General features: G+C 34.9%; 5 protein-coding genes across 6 annotated transcripts; 3 read left to right on the plus strand and 2 right to left on the minus strand.

The window, feature by feature from the left end:
• Positions 1–1,142: 1,142 nt before the first annotated feature.
• Positions 1,143–7,523, minus strand: LOC126859392 (uncharacterized). The gene is made up of 3 exons (XM_050610673.1): positions 7,063–7,523; positions 1,709–1,930; positions 1,143–1,359 (listed from the first exon to the last, which is right to left on the minus strand). The coding sequence occupies exons 1-3, from the start codon at positions 7,130–7,132 to the stop codon at positions 1,178–1,180; spliced, it is 474 nt and encodes a 157-aa protein (XP_050466630.1). The 5' UTR covers positions 7,133–7,523; the 3' UTR covers positions 1,143–1,177.
• A 408-nt stretch (positions 7,524–7,931) lies between these two features.
• LOC126859381 (uncharacterized) lies at positions 7,932–9,855 on the plus strand. The gene has a single exon (XM_050610645.1). The coding sequence runs from the start codon at positions 8,214–8,216 to the stop codon at positions 9,381–9,383; it is 1,170 nt and encodes a 389-aa protein (XP_050466602.1). The 5' UTR covers positions 7,932–8,213; the 3' UTR covers positions 9,384–9,855.
• LOC126859387 (tetratricopeptide repeat protein 12-like) lies at positions 9,802–10,886 on the plus strand. Its single transcript, XM_050610667.1, has 4 exons — positions 9,802–9,946; positions 10,009–10,212; positions 10,287–10,679; positions 10,750–10,886. The coding sequence occupies exons 1-4, from the start codon at positions 9,811–9,813 to the stop codon at positions 10,815–10,817; spliced, it is 801 nt and encodes a 266-aa protein (XP_050466624.1). The 5' UTR covers positions 9,802–9,810; the 3' UTR covers positions 10,818–10,886.
• Positions 10,654–12,669, minus strand: LOC126859380 (UPF0415 protein C7orf25 homolog). Its single transcript, XM_050610644.1, has 4 exons — positions 12,517–12,669; positions 11,772–12,204; positions 11,129–11,649; positions 10,654–11,025 (listed from the first exon to the last, which is right to left on the minus strand). Exons 1-4 carry the CDS (start codon positions 12,664–12,666, stop codon positions 10,939–10,941), a joined length of 1,191 nt encoding a protein of 396 aa, XP_050466601.1. The 5' UTR covers positions 12,667–12,669; the 3' UTR covers positions 10,654–10,938.
• Positions 12,670–13,001: 332 nt separating this feature from the next.
• LOC126859378 (zinc finger protein 385D-like) lies at positions 13,002–17,181 on the plus strand. Of its 2 annotated transcripts, none has more exons than XM_050610641.1 (8): positions 13,002–13,148; positions 14,732–15,337; positions 15,504–15,577; positions 15,732–15,884; positions 15,976–16,070; positions 16,272–16,585; positions 16,656–16,721; positions 16,827–17,181. In XM_050610641.1, the coding sequence occupies exons 2-8, from the start codon at positions 14,758–14,760 to the stop codon at positions 16,976–16,978; spliced, it is 1,434 nt and encodes a 477-aa protein (XP_050466598.1). In that variant the 5' UTR covers positions 13,002–13,148; positions 14,732–14,757; the 3' UTR covers positions 16,979–17,181. The 2 variants fall into 2 exon arrangements, with proteins under 2 accessions (XP_050466598.1, XP_050466599.1); XM_050610642.1 differs by having other exon boundaries at positions 13,004–13,148; positions 14,846–15,337.
• The last annotated feature ends 6,710 nt before the right edge of the window (positions 17,182–23,891 follow it).

The raw sequence follows: 23,891 nt of genomic DNA on the forward strand, positions 1-23,891 counted from the left end.
AAATAAGAAATTAATTGAAATATTAATGATGTATAATGAATCAATTAAAAAATTATATTGCCTGAAAAATGCAAAAGATCTATTCAAAAATTGTTCATTACTTACCGTATATAAATTTAAGAATACTTTATAGCTAAAAAATTAAACTAAACTATAATTTATGAAAATATCCTTTTTAATAGAAGTTTTAAAAAAATTTTAAAAAAGAAAATAAATTTACCCGTGCATGAAAAATAGATGTAATTTTCTATAGACAATAATGATAATAATGACGCAATATCTAATATATGCAAAATTTAGGAAAATTTTACATATATAATAAAGATAGTGACAAAAGATATAATCACCGAATTATTATATACCTACATTAATATTACGTAAATTTACTGACCAGCTTATTAATATCAATGTAAAAAAATTATGTTTTCAGTAAATACTTAAAATTATCGTAAACGCAGTCCATTATGCCATATTTCATACAACCATCACATATAAAAATTCGACAACTAGTGCGAGTAATATAACGCTTTCATATATATATATATATATATATATATATATATATATATATATATATATATATATCTGATGAATGAAATAAACTTCAAAGTTTCATCAAAAATATAAATTCTTTATCTTGGAATTATAAATACATATTTATTATAATTATATAATTATATATATATATATATATATATATATATATATATATACATAATTATACAAAATACATATAAATTTTGTATCAAAGTCGACAAAAATTTAATAATTTGCTTCTGCTTATAAAAGCGTAATTACTCACGCGAGTGTGTCTTTGCATTTGGCCTCGTAATTCATCTCGCTCCCCATCTCTCATACATCTCATAGTTGAACCTTTTCCGCTGATATTTGCACGAACTTGGATGAGAAGAGGGGGAGAGGGCGGGGGGGGAGGGGGGTAATGTTTCTTAAAGGTAAAACACACAAGCGTCGCCGATTGAATACATGTAGGCATGTCAAAGTTTACTAGAACTCACCACACCCGTAACTGCGTATATACTATCAAGAGAAGCGTACATTGCACTCATTTAATCTCGCGTTTCGAGTTTTGGTCAAGTGCGGCTTTTGTACACGCGGTGTGTGCATCTGTTCGCGTTTATAACATTTTTATTCTTTTTATTTTTTTTTTTATTTTTATTTACGCTATCGGCGGATCGTCATCGTCGTCGTCGTCTCTCGTGACTAGGACATTGCCGTAACGATTGTGACGATACTGCCGAAATCGTTGCAGCCATTTGTATCGTCTCGCGCCGAAATATAGCAGTGCACCGACTACTACGAGGAAGGTTGGTATTAGCAGACCGACGGCTACGGAGCTACCTGAATAAAATTGATCGAAATTTTAGTCGCCAGCGGTTGTCCTATTACTGCTGATTATTCCTTTCGACGTTTGCATTGACTTTTTTTTCTATCTTCTTTATCATATCAGTGAATGAATAATAACGAAGCTAAACAATATCATATATCTAAAGAGCTAAGACAACTACGTTGTCTGTCTGCCAGAGGATATTCTCGAAAAATGATAAATTTTGTCAAAACTTTACAATGTCCACTAATAATGGGAGCTCTTTTAAATCTTTCACAAAGTCTACAATTTAGGAGCAAAGCAATATTCAACATTAATTTATTAATTAATTTGCTTCAATATTTTTTTTCAGCGTGCACGTACCTCCTGACTCGGATCTATGATCTGGCTTAAGGGTGGTAGCGTTGACACTCGCCGCCGCAGATGTAATTCTAATACATTCCCCGTTAACTAAATGAAAAGTTCGCTGGCACTCGCATTGCGCTTTCTCGCTGTTGCTGCTTACACATCTTTCATTCTTACCGCACTGCGCGTTCCCGAGCGCCGATACATCGCACGGCTTTAAATGCGTTCCATCGTCGCTCCCTGAAAAGAATCACCGTCAATACATTAAAGATGAATGAATCGCGAATTGTGATCCATGCGCGGCGCCAGCTTTTTTTCAATTTGCATATGAACTAATTCGCGATCCAGATCATCGTTTACGTGCAGCTCCAACGGATTAGTAAAAACAAAATACTTCTTCATGATATATCAATATGATAGTTTGACAAAATTTTAGAAAAAAACTACAGAATGTCAAAAATTATTATACTTATAATAATTTTATAATATAATAAATGTAATAAATATATATATATATATATATATATATATATATATATATATATATAAATAAAATATATAATATATATATATAAAATATATATATAAATAAAAAAATATAATAAATATAACTCTTGATTAAACATAACATTTATATCTAAATGATAAGTAGGAAAATATTAGACATCGGCGATACGTTGCAAAACAACTCCGGAAATAAGTATTTTTTGCAAGATCAAAGGAATGAAAAAATGATCATAATAATAATACTTAATCTTCACATTCGAGTTATAAATAATTCAATTCAAAAATTTCGTTACACACATTAATTTATTTAATTTAAAATATACTTGTTGAAATTATCTGCTGAAAAAAGGAAGTCCGTTATATTTACTCAATATTAAAATAATTAATAAATTAATACATAATTGTCAAATCAACATAAATCATATTCAGATAACTATAAACACAAAACCAAATTTTAAAATTATTGTTGCGATTTTTAAATTCTCTAACTTGATCTTTAATTCTATATTATTATTTATATTAAAGACATGATTTTATAAACACAAGAAAGGAAAGACACAAGAAGGAAAAAAGTGAAAAGATTTGAATCGTACTGGTTACTGCAGATCATACCTTAAGCCTTAAGGCATTCTTAAAAAATTAATTATTCTAAAAACATGTTAAACACACACATTCATTGTTTCAATAAAATATTACTAAAAAATCCTGCAATTAGTACATAACATTTTGTGAAAGGTATATTATTCGAAAGCTTTGTTCTAGAATGTCTGATATATTCGCGAAAAGATAAAGCGATGCAATTATTACAATACAACATGTATACATCGAATACATATACCGATGATTGCGCGCATCATGCGAGACTTATTGTTAATCGAACGCGCTACGTTTCTTATCCCATTTCGTTATCGCCGACCAACTGTTTCGTTATCTCATCCAGAACAAAAGAAACACAAAGGGGCACGAGGATGAATGACATTTTCGTAACTCTATCGAGCTCGCGTGACGCATGATTGGCTGAATCAGTTAATAGAGACAAATTCGTTTTATCAACAGTATACACGGGAGTTAACTGAGGCTGAGAATCAAGCGTATTAAGGGACCTGTTTTTGATTTAAGTGACTGTGGTGTGGCATTAATTCTATAACATCATTCGACATGATTTGCCTCATTGAAATACAGACGTAGAAATACGCGGAAATGAGCATCTTGTTACTGTAATCCGTGTAAATGTCCGTCTGGTCCGTAAAAGAAATATTACTTGAAAAAAAAATGTTTAATCATGTTAACATTCTCTTATCATCGCAAGTAATATTAATATATATCCAGACAACACTACGTTTAAAATCGGGACATAAGACGCCTTAAAGATGTCTTAGAAGCGTCTTAAAGACTTATGATGTCTAAAAGACATCATAATGACGTCTTACGTCCCGATTTTCAACGTGATATTGTCTGGGCACATTCACAATTGTAAATATGATTTTACAATTCTGTCAGATTTTATCATCGACCAATCGCAAAACGCGTTACATATAATATCGCATAATTCGATCAGATCGACAGATTTATCAGTTTCAATAATTCAAGTTTCGATAAATTCCGGATGTTCGAAGTATCATATTTAGTTTCAATTCGTTTATTGCATTCTCGTAGGATCGCGTCACATCACACAATACGAGGGAGAGACGAACGTTTTTCCGCGATAACGTCGTAAAATCGGACCGTTTGGGTGAACACAAAGAGTCTGTTCATCTCAGGAAGTATCACAGCTGGCGAACCTTCGTTAAACGGCATCAGAATCGGATGTTTCCGTTTGAAAAGACACTATTTTTACCGCAAATTAAGATTTCATGCATATACATATTTAAGAACTTTATGTAACTCTAGTCTTTCCTCAATAAAATTGATTCAATAAAATATCAAAAACGAACAAATGTAATGATCAGCAAGCAATCGCATGAAATCGAAGCGACTCATTGTCAGATTAATTGCGTACAAAATAGCGAATAGTTTTATTGTAAAATCTTAGCGCGCATTAGAATCGGAGTTTGCAAAGCAAATAAAAAAGTTGCAAATACTGATACGTAGAGAAAATATCATTCATTTAAAATTGTGATTGACATTTAATGTCAATATTTTTTATACAATTCGAACAATAGCTGTATTTTGAATTATTGAACAATGGATTGATAACGACAATACTAAAGCAATGAAATATCCAATATATATTTCAAATTAAATGGGAGATATGAAATCATATCAGTTTGCTGTTATTGTTATCGTGACATTTCTAGATAAATAATCAAGAAATAATCCATCATCGCTGATACAATAAATAACAAAGAAGTATAAAATAAAGATCAAGTCTCGAGTCGCGCAGATTTTTAAAATAAAAACTCCCATTATGACGATAAACAAGACTCTCACAAACTCTTACTCAAGAAAAGAAATATCCTTCGCGTGTTCTCGGTCAATTCGCGATAACTATCCAATTTCGTCAGACTGAATTTCACCACGTAAACACGAATTCGCCAAAAGATTTCATGTGCACGCGTAATATAATATCCCACTGTATACTTAACTCGTTTATTACATATAAGGCACACACAAATATATGTATATTCGTGTAAGACAAAGAAACCCTGACTTTTGTGAAAAATGTCAGGACATATTTTACATACTTTTTTTTTTAAATTAATTAAAGGAGAAGATGCAAAAGAAAATACGAAAGACGCTCTGTATTAAGACCGATACTGCCAAGTAAATTTATTTTTAATCTATGATTATATATAATACGTTTCGCGTTATTAATAGTCTTTCCTATTGTGTACAAATGCGTAAGTAAATAGCCACGTGTAATATATGCGCAATTTAAATAAAACAAACGTAGCAGAGTGCAAGGTGGGCGGGGGAAGTCGCGCATTTCTTCGCCTACTGAAGGCGCCTTAAAATATGCTACGAAATATACGAATCATGTTTGCACATACGAATATCATTCTGACAGTTTTCTTTTCGACGAATTCTTTGCGCGCATATTTATATAATCTTCCGGTTATTTAAATTAATGCAAGAAGTTTCGGCTGTAACGTGAAACGTATGCAAAAGCGTCGCTTTCGATAATGGTCAAACTGATACAAATATATGATTAAAAAAGCGAATAAAACAAAGCCACGTCAACATCGTAAAATCGATTGCAAGACATCCAAATGATTAATATAACTGATAAATCGTCATCGTTTTCGAGAAAATCTTCATATATAAAAAAATCATAATCTTCCAGATAAGACAAAAAATAAACATTCTTTGATATCACAGTATTAATGTATTGAGTAGTGCAAAATATACAATATTAAAAATATTATTTTATTATTTATCTATAAGAAACATTTTCTTTGTCATAAAACATTAGAATTAGAGTTCAATAAAAAGCACAAAGCGGTTAATTTATCTTGTAGAAAATATAAAGATAACATAATGGAAAAAGAAATAAATAAAATATCAATAAAAATATGCAATGTTTCTTTTACTCTCAGTAGCATATATATGATAAAAATATCCAACTCTTAAGCATAATTAGGAGAAAAAAGCGTGATTCGATATTTCATAATGAACTTATGCATTACGATGTCGATTTCTACCCCGAAGCTATTAACGATTATGTCATACGAAAAAAAGGTATATCGAATCGATATAAATCGTGCGGATTGACAACGCAACATGGGATAAAAAAAAACACAATTCATCTTCTTAAAGTTAAAGAGAAAATATGTTATTGCAAATATATTTGTATTCGTATACGACGTCGTCGTAATTATCCGGGAAAATACGGGACTTTTGCAACGAAGACGTTTTAAATTAGCTTTCATAATGCATCGAATGAATATACAAATACAAAAAACAAAAAAACACACAAAAGAATTCACAAAAGAACTCTTAATTGAGATGCGCGTAAGTCTTGCAGTTCTAAGTAAGCATGAAAATACGATTATTCTAACAAGTCGGTATAAAATGCATATTTAATTGGAGAATTTGATTGCAAAAACGAGATGATAAATATATATTTTTATTGACATATATTTCTCTATTCATATATATATATCTCGATATTTTATCTTCAAATTCAACATACGATTACGTCAATAGCGATTGCGCGAACATCTAACGTCTTCGGAGTAATTCCGTATTTTTAGTTTGATTTTATCAAAAACAACCTTGACAAATTATTTGCGTTTTTATTATATCACATGCAATTATGGTAAAATGCGATATCGTTAAATTATCGCTGCATATCCTTCCTGTAATTCATCGAAAGACATTATATATGTAAAAAAAATGCATTTCGCAAAAAATATACAAATATATACGTACAATATACTTAAAATAAGGAACTTGGGCAGAAATTATCTAAAACGTATTTCCGTGGAAATTTTCCGCATAGCAAAAAAATACATTCTCGACGCTAAATGCGAAATTACCGGAAACAGAAATGCGTCACGTGTTGCAGGTTGATCTCGATTCCGCGTAGAGCAGCGTGAAGGGTGCTCACTCTCGTTTCTCGGATCGGAGATTTCAAGAAAGACAGAGATAAACGGCAGAAACGGGGAGATGAAATGGACAGTGAGAGAACGAGAGAAAAGAGAGAAGTAGAGAGAAAGAGAAAGAAAGAGCGGAAGAGGATTATTGCGACTAAGTTGGGGTGACTGCCGTGGATTAGCTCGGACGAACCAATTTCGTGACCGCTCGCGCTTTAATTTATCAACCAGACAACAGAGGCTTGACACAGAGTCTCTTTCATAATTTTTTTTCGCGAGAATATTTAGCGAAAGTGAATGCGATGTGCGTATGTATGTATATGTACTCACCTGCACGGCCGAGCGTCGACAGAACAGCGAGAATCGCCACGATGAGATAGCAGAAAATGTTGGTCTGCATTTTCTCTCGACTCTCTTCCTGTTTTCCTTACGTCGTAGCCTCGCGGCTCACCGATCACATAATAATAAACGTGGTTATTCAAAGGTCGCCCGCTACGCTCACTCGCGCGTCACGCTCTCTCTGTCGCTCTCTCGCGTACTTGCCGCCGCGTCCTCGTTGTCGTCGTTGTCGTCGTCGTCGTCGAGAAAACGGAATCGCGTTCTCAAGTCTTATACACCTCGCCGGTTAAAAGTTCAACAGACGCGCGTCAGCCGGCGGCACATTACCGTTCATCGGCCGGCTGCCACCGCTTTTGACAGATAAATGCTGCGCCGCGAAACGCGTTCAATCATCTGTTATTAAGCGACCATTTGCTATTATCGAAACCAATTGGTCCGAGGAGTCGCCGTCGTCGTCGCCGTTGCCGGTCGACTGTTGGTTTCGTGAGCTCCGCGACTACAGCGCTTCGAGATATCGAAGCGCGCCACATTGCGGGAGCGTGGCGCGGGAATTTTTGAATCGAAACATTGCGTATGAAATGATGAGTAGATTAATATTCCCAAATTCCGTCTCTAAATCAGATTCAACTTTCTAATTCGGCACATTATACATTCATTTTCAAATATTCAACAAACGCAATGCTAACAATCTTGGAAAATACACTCGATACGATTTATCTTAGTCTTACATAAAGAACATGAAAATTAAAGCAACTATTTTTAAAGATGAATTTTTAAAGAAAAATATTTTAAAGAAGAATTTTTAAAGAAAAATATTTTTGGTAGATATAATATTTGGTAGATTGCAGAGTTTAGGAAAAAAAAAATATATATATATATATATATATATATATATATATATATATATATAGATCTAACGCGATTTATAAATAGATATTTTTCAAATACATACATATATATACACATTGGATTGGAGGTGCGTATGCGCATTCCGCTCGCGAAGAGATAGGAGACAGCTTATGCTTGAGTAGAACAACAGCGGCACGTGTGTGTCATGGCGAACGTTGTCAGGAACGCCGCAAATTGAACGTCTCGCATCGCTTAGTCGTAAAACCAACGTAGATTGACTTGAAAGCGCCACTATGAAGGAAGATTCCGTGTTAAGTTTCAAATGGCAGAGCTTCCCATCACATTTGGTAGTCTCGCTCGATACCTGTTATGAAAAACAGCAATTCGTCGATCTCTCACTGGTGTGCAAAGACAATACAATCCTGAAATGTCACAAGATGGTACTGGCCAATGCAAGCTCGTTCTTCCGCCGATTAATTATGGCCAACGATCATCCGCATCCGATGATCGTCCTGCATGACGTCGAGGCCGATGATCTCAAAACTCTCGTGAACTTTATGTACTGCGGCGAGATACAGGTAGTTCAGAGTGAGGTTAGAAGATTGCTCAAGCTCGCCGAGACTCTAGAAGTCACCGGATTGCGGCATATCCCATTGTCAGTACTGTCCGGAGAAGGAACCAATAACACCGCGAAGGAACAATGTGATACGTCGAAAAAAACCGCTACAGTATCGCGATTAAAGATAGAAGAAGCTAGAAGCTCATCCAGCAAAGGTATGAGTTCTGAACACGAAATAAACACAAAAGCGCAGAGCAAAGTACCCATGCAGCCAAAGCTTATTCCGAAGATAAATCCTCAGAAGACACCGATTAAAGTTCCTCATGATACGACGAAGAAAAAAGAAGAGATTAATATAAATGAGCTATGTCAACGACTGGAAAATAGCAATTCTGGTATCAGTATTGTAGATATTAATGATATGCCAAGTACAAGCAAGGGATTGCCGAATATATCGAATATATTACACAAGAAAAAAGAACCCTCAGATCCTGTGATCAGTTGGCCACGTGTATTATCCACGATATCAAATGATAAACCACTACCATTTAAAAAATTACGTTGCATCATGGACGAAATAGAGATTACACCATCGGGAAAATCTTCTATTCCTATACTAGACAATAAACAAAATGAGCCGTTAGACAGAAGGAAAGTTAAGAAGAGTTCCAATGAAGATCACAGTATGAACACAATTTATATAAAAGACGAAATTGACATATCTTCGGACTTGGAAGAAGACGTCGACATGGATCCTCTTGAGGTTGACGACAATGACAATGAAAATTCAGAAAGTAGTAAAACGTCTACGCAACAGTTCTTTCCAGAGATATTATTCCATTCATTAAACAAAAATGCTTGTTCTCATACAGAATTCTCTACTAGAAAAGATTCAAACAGTTAATGTAAAATTTTATAAATTGGAAAAAAATTATGCACAAATCTCATTTTTATTATATATTTTGCCATGTAATATACTTTGATTTTTATACCTGCATGACATGCTGATTTTCTATAACTGCTGTCATTTTTTTGAATGTTTTATTGCATAATCATAATGTTTTTATAATAAAGCTATACAAAGTGAAACTTGTTTTACAATCTAAATCCTGTTTGAAAAATATTCTGTAAATATTTTTATGCAGTAATTTGTTGAATTGACACATATATTAAGTTAAAATTGATTATATATAAGATATTATAGTAGAGTAACACTGCAAACCATAGCAACATTATTATGTTTCTATGGAAACAAATTACTTGATATTTCTTTCTCTATAGTGCATAAGCTGGATTTCCTAATTGTTTCTACAATTTTTATATAAAAAGAAATGGATGTGAATATGAAGAGTGAAATAAATTGTGATAAAATAGAACAGGCAAGTCAGATTATTAATGACTTAAACCATGATAAAAATGTAACCGAGGAAGAGTTTCAAAATTTCATGCACCGTGTTACCGAAGTAGGTAGGTATCCATGTGAGTGCATACTACAAATTTATATTTTTCAATAATATTTCTTATTGAAGAAAAAATAGTCAAGAAGTTAGCATCTTCTGATCTAAAGGAGCAAGAATATGGAAAAAAATTAGCAGATGAAATTTTAAAAGAAAACGTTCAAAAGGAAATTTATGAAGATGAAAAGATAAAAATTAAAACTAATCGATCAATAATTAACAAATATTCTTCAGAGGAGGATAATTCCTTCAATGATCCAAACAAGATGTCGCGTGGTAAGTTATTTGTTAGAACATTACAATACTATCATTAAACAATGTTGAATTATAAATTGATACAATTTATATAGAAATGTTTATGAAGAGCATAGAAGATGATGTTAGAAAACGAACTGAAGATCGTAAGATAAGAAATGAACGAGCAGAAACATTGAAAAGAATTGGAAATGGTGCATTCAAAGAAGGGGATTATGAGAAGGCCGTGACTTATTTTAGTAAAGCATTAGAACAACGTAAAGATTCGTCTGTATTATGGAATAACCGTGCGTTATCATATATGAATCTTGGATTATTCGAAAAGGCTTTACACGATTGCGAATGGGTGTTGAAACTAAATGATTCAAATTTAAAAGCTCTTTTGAATAGCGCTAAATGTTATATGAATCTTGGAAACAGGGAAAAGAGTAAAGAATATGTACAGATCGCCAAAAACAGAAATCCTCATTTCAACAAATTTATTAATGGTATTGTTGAATATTTTTAAACAACTTAATATTATATCATTTTATTTAACAACTACTTTATATTTTACAGAATTTGAAGAAAATTTAGAGAAGAACTTTAACCAATTCAATATTCAGATAATTACTGATGAAATATAGCTTTTTTAAAGAGATAATGTATAATATTGTTTTAATATAAAGTAGTATAATAAATTAGCAATGAAAGTATATTTGATATTGGCATATATTTTCTTTGCAATTGCCTAAATAATGAATAATATCAAGATGGTTTTATTTTCATTGCATTACCTTCTTTCATTTCTGATAGAGATCTTGGTTCATGTAAAAAAACTGTACATTCAATACCCTGAAAAAATATATAATGATATCGGTATAGTATTAACTTTAGAAATGTATTAACTTTTAGAAATGTACACAGATCAATCTTATATGATGTATATTACGTTTACCTGCATACGCGCTGCTCTTACAAATCCTTCATTAGCAGAAACAGTGATGCTTTTCATATTTTCACCCGTTGCGAAAACCAATCGCGATCGATCCTTAATTTTGCCGCCTAAACGCAGTTCCATAACTCTACCAGTAGTTATGTCTTCAACAATTTGAACTTTTTTTAACAATTCGTGAGCCCGCTGCGTCTCTTTTGGACCACCGATGACATCAATGATATTCATAAAATTATTATATGCTGTCTGGCAAACTATAAGTTCTTTCTCATGAAATAAATTTTCCAGAATTGGTTTTATGGGACGTTTTCTTTCCATCTCTGTTTGTTGTGTAAGCAGTGGTTCGCGATAAATATAATTATTATATCCATTAGACATATTTGTAACATAAGCCAATAATGTTGATACATCCAGATTCAGGAGTTTAATCTCAGTTGAGAGTGCACATGTATTTAACAAGTGCAAATCTAAATCCTGTTCAGAATCATTCGTAGAATCTTTCAGCAATTCCAATTCATCGTGTTCTACCTCAAAAAAATAAACATACACAACAATAAATATATATTAGCTAAATAATTTTACCACATGTTATATATGTCATATAATGCCTGATTTTCTTTATATATATTTATCAAATTATACTGACTGTTTAAAATCTCATTATCCATATCAATTCTATCTCCTTCAACTATGATGCCCATTTGCTCCAAACGCAAGGCTAGAGGAATCTCTATGCCATAAGCAAAGTGAAATATCACATCTGGTGGCTTATAATGATATAGATGACATTCGCTACACATAAGATATGAATTAGCTTGATCCAGAACAGATTTCTGTCCATATTCTCCGTTACCAAGGGATATCAAAGTTAAAGCTCTAGCGTTTCTTGCTATAACCTTCACCCATGAAGCACCATTGTTACACACTATATCAACTTCCAAACGTGACTTCTGATGTTTAAAAGGTCTCATCACACTGATGAGATCCTTTGCACAAGATAATCTAGCCACTATAGCATTAAGATGAATCAGATTTGTACTCTGTAAATGTTTCTTCTTCAAGTTCCCTGCACAATGCACCTTTGCAAAGAAAAAGACAAAATTATTAATGTGCTAATGAAACTTTTGCTGATTTATTTTATCAATTGATTCGTTGTCAATGTAGCTTCTTTTTTTCTTTTTTTATCTACAAATTATAATAGATTTTATTATTATTTTAGCTGCTTTTTTTCATTATCTACATTCAAGATAAACTAAATGTATGTATACAGACTTTATAAAACATAAATTAAAAAGAGAGAAACAAATTGAATATTAATTACAATGTAAACAGACAATTTAGTCAGCTGCTTAACGCTACTCAATTTTTAACAAAATTGCCAAAAATCTTACTTTCTCTAGAAACTTTATCTCTTGTTGAATCTTTCGTATCAATTTCTCAATCCCATCGATCTTGTTCATGAGCTTCAGCCGCTCGATCATACTACGGCCGCTGGCGATTTTCTGCTCGAGACATTGAACCAGCTCGTCCTTGTCTTCCATCGTCGTCGCGAACTCTCCGTCGACAATCGGCCGCACGAGCAAAAACGAATTTTTCCTATCGTCGCACGTGATAATTCCGTACGCTGTCCAAGAACGTCGACGAGCGTAGTGTGCGCGGCCATCTTACGCCGCAGGTCAAATCACGCGCCGCGTAATGTCGTCGGCTTGTGTCAAAGGCGGTTGGAATTAACCTCACAAACTTTTCGCTCCGACAAGTGACAGTCGATGCCGACGTACGTGTCGCGGTGCGACGGTACGTGCCGTTTCAGAACGGTGACGCGAAACGGTGTCAAGTGCAAGACGACGACAAATTCGCGACGTGATATTCCGATACTCGAGCACGGAGTCATAGTGTCATCGCGAACCGCGTCGCAAGCCTGTCAAGCTTCGTCCGACGGAGATAATTGTCGCTCGAATAAAATCTCCTCCCAACGCGGAGGAAATGTCTAGCGCCAAGATCATAGAGAATCCAGAAGTGCCGGGTGAGTCGTCCTCGTCCGTCGGCTCTGCAACGATCCCTTCTCTCCCTCGATTCGTTCCGTCGCTTCGCAATAGCGTGCACCTGTGTGCGACAACAGAGTTCAGAACTCGGTGTCACAAAAAAAAAAAAAAACAAAATGAAAAAGAATACTCCCGGCCATGACAAGGCGCGTTATCGAGAATCGTGGTACATGGTATATTTTGTCGATCCACCAGATGTGCAAGTCGAGAGATTGACCAAGTGATACGGATTTAATCCGGAATTACTTGGAATGTACTCGCGCTATGAAAACTGTCATCATGACCCGCCGGATGAGATGATTAGCGTGTATGAATTTACGAGTAAATTGCGCGAGTATCGTATTTCGAGGAATGCGTACATGGATCACGCGATGTGCGAACGCATAACGTTATACGTATATATAGATCTGACCTGTAGTATAATTTCCGCTTTCGGTCAAGGTTTTAAACATAGTCACGATATTCACGCTTTATATCGATTCCATTGATTTCACAAAAGGAGTTTATATTAATCAATCAATTAATCAAGGGCATGTTCAAAAAATAGAAACATCCAATTTTCAATATATCATTCAAAATAAATTAATATATATTCAAGCTTATATATATATTATATGTAATAATATTTACGAAATATATATATTTAAAATTAAAATATAATATTTTAAACAATATTTAACAAAAAATGTATGCTTAATAATTGAAAAAAATATCACAATTTTAAATATAAATGATAATAAATCCAAACCAACTTGAAATCTTTTTTGTCTGTTAGCATATAATTCATATTTGTATAGAGGCTAACGCTAAAAATAATATATAACTGTAAAATATGTAACTGTTACGTATATTTGTTTGCCAGTAATAATCAAATCATAAAGCAATTAACGAGCGTTGAAATAAATTAAACCATGACTGTGACATAGACACGTGATAAGCTAAATATATACCGGTGTCTGAACGCTCAGATATATTATCGGGTGCGAAAACTTTTAAAAAAATGTAATATCGCGTTATTTTTGTACTGAGCTGATAGCGCGAATTAACGCTACATGTGTATTGCGGGCAATTAAATATAATTCCTTTGTAAATTATAAGCGCGCGAGGAGCATCTCGTCTTAATCGCGCGAATCCATCACTTTTTTCTCAACCGTTTTTTTTTTATATTTTTCCACAAAACTGGAAGCGATTTGCTCGCCCGCTGTACCCAACGCGATTGTAAATCTCACGAAATTTTAGCAGATCGTTATCGGTTCGTTGTAAATACATTGTTGTAATCCGGATGCACTAATAAATTCATTGTCCGATACCCTTAATCAAAGTTGAAAAACTTTCCTTATTCTCTTTTTCATTTTTTATTTTACCGTTAGAGGCTAAATAATGGCGCGAAATAAATTTAAATAAGATCGAATAATATAAAACTGTGGACCATATACCGCTACATAATTATTTTACCATGTCGCAAACTTGAAAACTTTTTCTATAACAAAACTTTGAAAAATTGCCGCCATAAAACAGCGGGATATGATTTTCAAAACAGCTGGCTTTTTTTCTTTTTTTTAAGCGAGAAAAATATGATACTGTTCCGGGATGAAGAGCCCATTTTTCTTGCCTCAAGACTGTGCAGCACAGATGACTCTCGAGAAACCTTTCGTTTACCTCAATTTTCTCGCAATAGGATTCGAATGCTTTCTACCACCGCCACCACCGCCACCGCCGCCACCACCGCCTCCTCCGCCACCACCACCGCCTTCTTGTTCGAATAAACCCTCGAACAACAACAATGGACAATCGACAACGACGCAACAGCAACGAACGACGAGCAAGAACGTGATGACTGTCGCAACGGCATCAGTAGCGACCGTCAGCGACGGGGTTCCTCCGACCCTCGGTACGTTCCCGAACGTCCTCCCCGTGCCATCGAGTCCGTACATGCTGCATCCGACGATGCAACCGCAAACTCCCGGACAGCCGTCAACCCCGACCCCATGGTGGATACCCACCGACAGCGATACTTCGGACCTTTATGCCCAATGGTACGATCCGACGTATAAGGGTGCAGTAACCGCGACGGCAGTCTCCCCCGCGGCGACACCAGCCATTGGGAAAAACAAGAGCAAGAATTTTTACAAACGCAAGAACGAGTTTATCGATCCCGCACAAGATGCAGGTAATTAAGAGAATGGGGGGCGTTTCGAAAATATATGATTTTAAAATCTGTCTGTATATATATGAGTCTTTATAAAATGAAGAAAATAATGAAAATTGAGTTTGTTATTTTATTTATTTTATATTATACTGTATAAATATTTAACTATTTTGCATTGATTTCTCAGAGAAAGTGGCGAGTGCGCAGAGGGAACTGTCGGCGCTGATGAAACCGCTCAAATGTGATCTGTGCAATGCAGTCGTAAGGCTCGGCTAATCATAATGGGATAATTAAAGAATCTTCTCTCTCGATTTAAATCTAGTTTAAATTCCAAGAATAAGTCTGCGATGTATAGATCTCTCACGTCGAAAAATTATGAGCATCGTATATCGACGAAGCGAATCGTACTTTGCAGATGAACTCCACGTTGCAAGCGAAATTGCACTATGACGGCAAGCCGCATCAGAAAAAAGTATCGATGTTTCTCAATCAGAGCGTTAAAAAACAGAAAACGGAAGATGGCCAAGTGAGCAGTACGACCAATAACGACTGGCAAAACTACTGTGATGTAAGAGGCCTCCAAAATGTGTTTTGCCTACAATTATGTATTTTTATATACATAAATTAATATGTACCTTGCATACGATCTGCATTGCTAGATATGCAAAACGTGGTTCACATCGCAAACAGACGCCACGCAACACTACGCGGGCAAAAAGCATATTAGAGCGGCGAACGGAGGGCCTCGCGCAAGGTATGTACCTGCATATACATCATGTTTCTATAATAATAATTGCATTATTATAATCCTTTGATGTATATCTAATAAAAAATTTAATTTAATAATATTCACATACAGAGAGACACAAAGTATAGCCTGCGCATTAATAATGTAGATTATTGTGATAATTTAGTACAATTTGTCATAACGATAATAAGATGTTGCGTTTCACAGGCCGTCAAAGAAGTCGCAGAATCAAAATCAGTACAATCAGGTGGATTCGACGGGTCGCTTCGGAATTGGAATGGCTTTCCAGGCGGACACGCAACCCGCGCCGATCGCGGCATCGGTGGTGCCCGAGGGAACCGCCGCGGCACCAAATCCGGCCGCGGCTCCATCCATCTATGCAGCATCATCGTACGTCACGCCGTTGCGTTGCGATTTGTGTGGAGTTTCGGCCAACCGTCAAGATCAACTGGAAACGCACAAGCGCGGAGCCCGACATTTAAGGATGCTAAGGCTCAATGGACTTACTATGCTTGAAGCCGGTAATATTTGTGAATGAGATAAATACATATTGTATGATAAAACTTATTGACGCTTTCTATTCCATTCCAGTTGAAAACGAAAATGTCTCCAACGTTTCGGAACCTATAGACTATTCTATTTATCGGACACCATCGGGTAAGGAAATATATATATACGATGTATAGAAAAAAATTTGAAGAAAGAAAATATAGTTGCATGATTACCGAAATGTTAATGCAACAATGGGCTTTTGTTTTGCAGGTCAATATTACTGTGCACCGTGCAATCTATCGTTGAATTCGGAGACCACGTTTGCTCAGCACGTAGAAAGCAAGAAACATAAAAATCAGTCTAATCCAAAGTTGCCCAGCGCCGTGGTAGCGGCAAAAAAAGCTAGATTCAAGAAAAAATAAAACCGGGATAATGATATTATTTTTTAATGCAATGACATAATGTTTCCCAGCTGGTTTATTTATCCATTTCTTTAATCAAAACTTTGACTACACTTTTGTTTCCCTGTATGCGCGTGTTTCCATTTCATGGACATTGTATGGCGAGAAGATCAACGATCTTTGTTTTGCGTTAAAAATGCAATAAACTGTGATAAACTGTTAAACATTGGAATGTTTTCGAAATCGCAGCTGTGTCTCTTGGGGCGCATGCTATTAAAATTTCCGTACGTCGCCGAATTTTATTAAATCGCAGACGGTGTCGAGGTGTCGAATATTGCGAATTAATGCGAAGATAGATCGAGCGTCGGCGCGACTGATGGGAAACGTAAATATGTTAGTTACGCGGAATGAGTATATTTAAATTAAATACCGATTAACTCTAGATTAAATTTGCAGTAAATCGAGCACGATGATTTAGACAGCGGCTCGTTAAAGCGCGTCTCGGGCGTCGCGTAATCGTCTTCCACATTTATTCAATTACCAAAGTTAACTCGAACCACATGATAGAACTGTCGCGAAATTCTCGCGTGAATGTGCGTGCGTGTATGCGAGTGTGCGTATGCATTATATTGCGCCACTATGTAAAATTTATGCGTCGTTCGGTTCTACCTCGCGACCTTCCACCGCGTTTTATGGGCAAACAAACGAGCCGAATCCTCATAAGACACATATGACGGATCAACGTTTTCCGCTTCTTTTTACTGTCATTTATCTGCGACAAATATATCTCCCGTAGAACGGCGGCGAAAATAAAAATGTCAGGTAAAGCATGAATCAAACAATAAAGTATCTGTGGAGGCAGCAGCAGCAACAGTAACATTTATGATAGGTATCCAAAAATGGCAGTGGGAAACGGGCAGCCTTCAAATCGAATCATCCAGCAAGGAGAATGGATGAGCGTCTCCCGGTGTGAGTTTAGAAGAATTCTCGATCATCGCGACGATAGCAGCGCGTAATTTCGAAATACAAGTTTTCAGGGTGAATGAGAACTGAGGAAAAAGGGAACAAGTACATGAAGAAGAGGTTGAAAAATCTGAGCGTCGAAAGTATACTCGAAATTCCTACGGACTCTAATAGACCTCCTCGCCCCCGAATACGACGCATCGCATACCAGTGATTTTCTAATGAACCTCGACAATTTAGCGGTCGCGTTTGGTATCTTTTTGGTATTCGTAGAAATCTCTTCTTCCCCCCTTCTCAGCAGTGCGACGCGCGAGATTAGGATCGCTCTCGCGAGTGGACTTGTAGATTGTTGGTTTATACCTGCGCTTCGAAATTTTATGACCTCCCTTGTTTCACGTGTAACGTGTATTCGTTTCGTTTTATTTTCTACGATCTACGTTTTTTCCCGTTCGGCCGATGTTCCTTTTTCATCTTTTCGTCTCCCACGAATAAACGCGTTGTTTTCATCTTAAGTTTTATAACCCGAATGCTACGAAAGCGTAGTCACTTTTATATCGTATTTTGTCGTACAAACGGAATTTATGATGAAAGAGGTACGTGCGCAAACTTTTCGTCAAATGATGAAACACGATAACACGGTCCGATTTCCAGCCGCTGAAGGGAAGAAAAAAAACAAATTAATTTGTGACGCAGCGGAGATTTTAAGGAACGTATAAAGCCATTAATCGTCCATCCTGAATTCCGATGGAATTCGTCTCGATGACTGGAGGGAATTTCTGAGAAGCCTCGGGTCAGAGTAAAGAGTCGCTTCCACCTGCAACGGGCAGTAGCGGTGCAACCAGACGCCGTGAAAAAATCAATCGATCGACCGACCAACCGATCGCTCTTCTTCGTGATCCTCCCTCCTTTTCCCGTTCTCCGCGATCGGCTCCTTGTCGTTCTCTCTCGGACTCGACTCGATTTCTTGGATCAAGACGCGCAAAAATCACTTATCTGCCATGAAGAAAATCTCAGCCGCTACGCAACGCTACGTGCTATTAGGAACGCATGAATAACCAGAGAACAAGAGCGAAAAGAAAACCTTGCTGATTGTGATTATTCCATGGAGAGATTTATGTAATCGAGAAGTTTGCCTCACAGAATATACATAATATTCTGCGAGAACCTGGACATTCTGCGAGAAAAAGTTAAAAAAAAAACAAACTTTTGTGTGCGTGTGTGTATATGTGCATACTTTTTTAAAGATATTATTAAAGATATAATAAAAAAAATTTATAATAATAAATAAAAAATATAAAATGTAAAAATATATGTACCAAAAATATGAAACATAATAGAGAGTATAATCTCTCTCTGGAAAATAATTTTCTGACCATAAAATTAAAAAATAGAAAATAAAAATTATAATCATAATTTCAATTTCATATTTATGATTATATTAGCCGGTAATTATGTATTTCAAATTGTGCGCAAAATTTATATGTACACCTACGAATTTCGCAATGTTCAGCGATTTCTCGACGATACCTACTTATTTTTAGCACAACTCCACTCTATCTAAACGCAGCCCGGTTTGCCTCTGATTTCGTAACGGACGATGAATGGGATTAACACGTAAGGAAACCGATGCGGATGCCGAACGGGGCGTAATCGGTCGTTACGGAATCGTTCGCGCAGAAATCCTCTTCCGCGGTCCGCGTTGGATCTCCTTTATCAAGAGAGAGTAATATGGTGATCGATAAATCGTCTCGGATGGTTGGTGATCCGGATATGGACGACGGGTTGAGCAGTCAGTTCTATTGAATCTGAATGGATTTTCAGGTGCAAAAATTAATAACAAAGAAACATCGCGCGCGAGTAAATTAACATTCTGGAGCATACAAGATACTCGAGAACACTCAATCTTAATGTTATCTAAATAAACCTGTAATTATATGCGCCTATTTTATCCTACGTAATCAATCGCTAACTTTTAGTTAGACGAATCGTCAACTCATAAAATTATCACTACAAACGGGGATGCGATTTATATCTGTCTACATCTGTTTTCGACACGAGAAAGTTTACAGCGCACGTAACTTCCATTTATATATCCATTCGCGAGTTTTCTGAAGCTCTAATTATGTACCTCGAGCGCTTCGTTGGTGAATCAAGCGGCCGGCAAGGTTTTAAAACGTGCCATTTTTCGCGATCTTTTCTAATATCGCTAACAAATGGCTAACCGAGTTAGCGGTCGAACGGTACCGTGCATAAACCGGAGGAAACCGGACGAGAGTGTAGAGCAGCTCCTTTGTCTCGACGTCGATTCCATTGTTCCGGACCGATGCGTTGAAAAAACTTAAAAAAGAACAACACGATGAGGGGCGCGCACGAATTTCTTCGACGAGATGACGGCAACTCAGCGGTCGCTCCGACAAATTCGTACAATTATTTCTCGATTAGGAAGGAGAGCCGGGAATGATGCGCAAGATTATATCGCCGGTGTGTTAATAGAACGAGTGTACACGCATCGAATTTTACATACGTTCTCCGTTGCTTTACTGTATCATTCACGATCCCTGTCTGATTGCAAAAGCATGGTGGACAATTTCGAAATTAATAATATTTTCTTTTTATTTAATTGTTGTTGTAAGATAGAAGAAAAATCTACAGAGAAATGAAAAAATCTGAATTTGTTACGTGCTCTAGGAATAGGATCTTCCCTTTTAGATAGCACAATATGTATTTTATCAAATACTAAATAAAATTTTAACGGCAGTAAAAAATCGTACGTATATGTTTTTAATAAAGAAATTTCACATGCACACATAATAGGAAATAAAATACTTATTTGAAAAAGACACGAGATGATGATAAGCTGGCATAGACCAAGATAATGAAAATAATTTACGATTATAACTTAAACAAGTCTGACTTAATCTTTAACATTATCGTGATACTAAAAGGCCGCAGTCACATACAACACTAAATCAGGAATTTTCTAACTGCAATGAACAATGATAGACTTTCGAGAAAAATAAAGAAAAAAGATGAGAAACATCGTTCCGAACGATGCACCGCTGAGAGCGAGTCGTAAGGGCAGGAAGAAGAAGAAGGGGGCAATAAAAACTGATCGAAACGTGTCTCGATGGGACCGACCTTGCGGGCCACCAATGTCGAGAGAGAGAGAGAGAGAGAGAGAGCCGTCGAGAAAATAGAAAATTGTGGTGCTCCCTAAATGCGGGCGGTGTGATGTCATGCGGAAATAGCCGTCCGTCTACTCCCGCCAATACGCTACCACGTCGCCGTCGCGGCCGCAACCACACAAGATAGAGGAACGATCTCGATCGATCACGAACGATTATCCCCCTCGCCTCAACTACGAAAGCAGAGCCGATAGCTTACGACACGGAGTCGAGACCGGTATAATCTCGATGGATCCAAAGTTCGAAGTTAAATCGTGGAGAAACATATGACGATAACCACAGCGTTTTTATTGACACTAATAAACTTTTATTTTAATTGAATAAATATCTATATATTAATTTATTATTATTATACTTTCTCTCAATTTTTATATTCAATTATATATAATTGTGATAAATCAAGAAAATAAGATTAAATCGTCTAATTTCTTTTTCTTGATTTATTAAAGCTTATTCATCGAGAATCATTAGAATTCAAGAAGTAATATCTTTAATTGAGCTTTCACAACATTCTCAATTACGCAGAATTAATTGTTATTTTAGGTGACACATCTATAAAACAAAGCGTAAAATGTGCAATACATTATTAAAGTTTAATAATTGGGGAGATGATAAAAATAATTATATAAAACGCTCTTATTCTGAATTTATCTTAAAAATTGTAAAAAAAGAAAGAGAAGAAAATTTATCTATGATGTAAATGTAACACATGCAACAATCGTTGATTGCTAACATTCGCGATTCTACACTGACCTGTCGTATGTCTCGTCGTATGTCTCTTCTCGATATTTATATCGATCGCTCGAACTATCACTATCCATCGTTTACGAGCCTCTAATAACCATAACTCGTATCGCTCGCGACGATTACAATTTTCCCTGCCGTATCTGCCGCAATTATGGCAACTAATTTAATGCTTCCGGCGCGCCCCGACGAATATAGGTATCGAGCCGGATCGACGAAGATCGCTAATCTTTCTGTTATCGGAAATTGTAATTTAGTTGCGGCTAGAAAGAGAGAGCGAGCATTGAGAACAGCCTCGATGATCAGGATTTTTCCTATTTTGCGCCAAATCAAATCATATCAATCTTCATATTATAATTATATATTTTAATCATATATATTAATTGATGACAATATAATTTTAGGTATAGACTATACCAATTTTGGATCTAATAAAATGATAAATGCTGAATATCTTAATCTTAATATATGAACTTCTCGACTGAATGCCTTTCCTAGGATATGAATGAAATAGAGGTGTGAAAATATCCTAAGAGTCTTTCATAACATAACATTCCTATACTCAATACATTTAAAAGCACCGCCGAGAGTTTCATGAAACATTTTTTTCCAATTCCAAGTTGACAAAGAAACGCGGTCTCTTACTTGCGAAACGGTATCATGATGACGAATGTGCGAAATCATAAATATTGCAAAATGTTCATGGAGATTAAGTAAACCAAAAAAATTCAGGATCTTTTCTTAAATTATATTGCTTAAAATTTCGAGCATTTCGTAATTTTAAGAAAAAAAGTCTTTTTTTCTCTTTCACGTAGATACAATTATTTTATCAAAAATATCTACATTTATTTATAATTATGCTAATAAATGCTTATGACCCAGCGCATTCATAAATAAATATCGTTATTTTCAATTAAATCATTGTATATAAAAAAAATGTAAGCTTATGTAAATATTTTCAATCGAATATATAATAATATATATAAAATAACAATATGTATTTCTAGATATTTTTTTATTTTGTGTGTTAAATGCAGATCATTATTAAGAACAATTTTTCCTGCTAATTTTTCCTTACTGCCATTTGATTCAATAAAATGTCTCAATAAAATAATATTTAATTTCTTATATATATATAATCATTTATTTCAATAATTCAATAAATTGAAGTTGAAGTCATTATAAATTCAAACAATGATTGTTTCAATAAAACTTTTAGGGTGAGTGAATTTATTTTATCATGTTCATATAATACATTAGAATATATTTAGTCTTTATATTTATAAGTTGTAAAATCTAGAGAAAATTAGATTAAAATCCAAAGAAATTATCTTTATCAATTTGAAGACTCTGTGCGCTTCAATATAAAAAATTTTATTAAATTTTATTTTTTTTAACAAGAAACCATGTAGACATAAATTTTTTCAACAAATATTCGCAGAATTACGAATTTCATGTATCCTACTGAGCAATTTCTCTAATTAGAATGCCAATTTTTAATTATGATACATTAATTATAATTACTATGTGTGTGTCTCTCTCTCAGATCATAATAAAAAGAAAATTCAAAGAATCTTTTACTCTACATATAAGATACAAGATCATTAAATTTATTTTCTTTATTGCAATATTTCACTATTCATTAATATAAAATATAAACGATAATTTATTGATAATAATGTAAACGATTAAATAAAACATAATATAAAAAATATATTGGTTTAAAGAAACTGTAGAAACATTAATTGATACCGAGATGTACACTAATAAGAATTTATAGATGTTATTTGTTATTTACTTCCTGTGAGTGGTTTACATGGATAATTGTGACGTCGAAAAATATAATAAATTAAAAAGTACCTCTCGCTCTATGATTATTTGTAGATAATTAATGAAACAGTTATATTCACAAATTCCTCGAATTTAATTTCTCACAGTTGATGATATATCGTCGTAATAAATAATATATATGTATAATGAATATTTTCTAGTTTACTCTTACCTCGATGAGAGAGAGAGATGTCGAAAAAACCGTTATTATT

This window comes from Cataglyphis hispanica, chromosome 3, assembly GCF_021464435.1.
Source record: "Cataglyphis hispanica isolate Lineage 1 chromosome 3, ULB_Chis1_1.0, whole genome shotgun sequence".
Taxonomy (NCBI): domain Eukaryota; kingdom Metazoa; phylum Arthropoda; class Insecta; order Hymenoptera; family Formicidae; genus Cataglyphis; species Cataglyphis hispanica.

Bases quoted from the DNA above. Each gene is read 5' to 3' on its own strand.
- LOC126859392 (XM_050610673.1), bottom strand. From the start codon at position 7,132: ATGCAGACCAACATTTTCTGCTATCTCATCGTGGCGATTCTCGCTGTT. The intron at 1,931-7,062 runs GTGAGTACATAT...GATTCTTTTCAG, and splicing joins GTCGACGCTCGGCCGTGCAG to GGAGCGACGATGGAACGCAT. The intron at 1,360-1,708 runs GTACGTGCACGC...AATTTTATTCAG, and splicing joins TCATAGATCCGAGTCAGGAG to GTAGCTCCGTAGCCGTCGGT.
- LOC126859381 (XM_050610645.1), top strand. From the start codon at position 8,214: ATGAAGGAAGATTCCGTGTTAAGTTTCAAATGGCAGAGCTTCCCATCA.
- LOC126859387 (XM_050610667.1), top strand. From the start codon at position 9,811: ATGGATGTGAATATGAAGAGTGAAATAAATTGTGATAAAATAGAACAG. The intron at 10,213-10,286 runs GTAAGTTATTTG...CAATTTATATAG, and splicing joins TCCAAACAAGATGTCGCGTG to AAATGTTTATGAAGAGCATA. The intron at 10,680-10,749 runs GTATTGTTGAAT...TATATTTTACAG, and splicing joins TTTCAACAAATTTATTAATG to AATTTGAAGAAAATTTAGAG.
- LOC126859380 (XM_050610644.1), bottom strand. From the start codon at position 12,666: ATGGAAGACAAGGACGAGCTGGTTCAATGTCTCGAGCAGAAAATCGCC. The intron at 11,650-11,771 runs GTCAGTATAATT...TTTTTGAGGTAG, and splicing joins GGATAATGAGATTTTAAACA to AACACGATGAATTGGAATTG. The intron at 11,026-11,128 runs GTAAACGTAATA...ATATTTTTTCAG, and splicing joins TAAGAGCAGCGCGTATGCAG to GGTATTGAATGTACAGTTTT.
- LOC126859378 (XM_050610641.1), top strand. From the start codon at position 14,758: ATGAAGAGCCCATTTTTCTTGCCTCAAGACTGTGCAGCACAGATGACT. The intron at 15,338-15,503 runs GTAATTAAGAGA...TTGATTTCTCAG, and splicing joins CGATCCCGCACAAGATGCAG to AGAAAGTGGCGAGTGCGCAG. The intron at 15,885-15,975 runs GTAAGAGGCCTC...CTGCATTGCTAG, and splicing joins ACTGGCAAAACTACTGTGAT to ATATGCAAAACGTGGTTCAC.